A 482-nucleotide genomic window follows, 5' to 3' on the forward strand; every position below is an offset into this window, starting at 1 on the left:
CCGTATAAAACTCTGGGATGCACTCGTCCGGGGTCCAGCTCTGCATGCGCTCCATGCTGGCCGGATACTCGTTGGGCTCCCACTGGGACCTCACGTGGCAGCACAGCACCGCCTTGGGCGTCCTCCGAGCTGTGTACACGTAGTAGGTGATATCTGAAAGGACATCAGAGATGTGATGGGGGACGTGGAGCTGCTCCCCACTTGACCCACCAGCAACAAACGCCTGCTTGGTCATCTCATAGGTGAAGTCCAGCTGCTTGTCTCCCTTGTTGAGTCGGAACTTGGATTTCCTTAGGTCCCTGAACTTGCCATTTTTGGTAGTGAAGTCCACCACCCACGGAAGAACCGGGTGGTAATTGGGGTCTCCCATTCTCCTCCCAGCCAAAGCGTTTAGACTCATAAGGTAGTCGAAGTTGCTGACCTGCCCGTGCACCCACCGCAGCACCAGGTCTCGGAGGCTCTGCTGGCAGGGGGGGCGCTTC

The 482-nt window shown here is 57.7% G+C and overlaps 1 protein-coding gene across 1 annotated transcript in view; it reads right to left on the reverse strand.

Annotated features, from left to right (window-relative positions):
• WDR81 (WD repeat domain 81) overlaps window positions 1-482 on the reverse strand; it is a gene marked incomplete at its 5' end in the record, with an annotated part of 10466 nt that overhangs the window by 9136 nt on the left and 848 nt on the right. The window contains one exon of the mRNA XM_010141654.1: window positions 3-478. Within this exon, the coding sequence (XP_010139956.1) occupies window positions 3-478 (476 nt within the window). The remainder of the gene's footprint in view (window positions 1-2; window positions 479-482) is intronic.

Source organism: Buceros rhinoceros, unplaced genomic scaffold (assembly GCF_000710305.1).
Source record: "Buceros rhinoceros silvestris isolate BGI_N320 unplaced genomic scaffold, ASM71030v1 scaffold31388, whole genome shotgun sequence".
In the NCBI taxonomy this organism is placed as follows: domain Eukaryota; kingdom Metazoa; phylum Chordata; class Aves; order Bucerotiformes; family Bucerotidae; genus Buceros; species Buceros rhinoceros.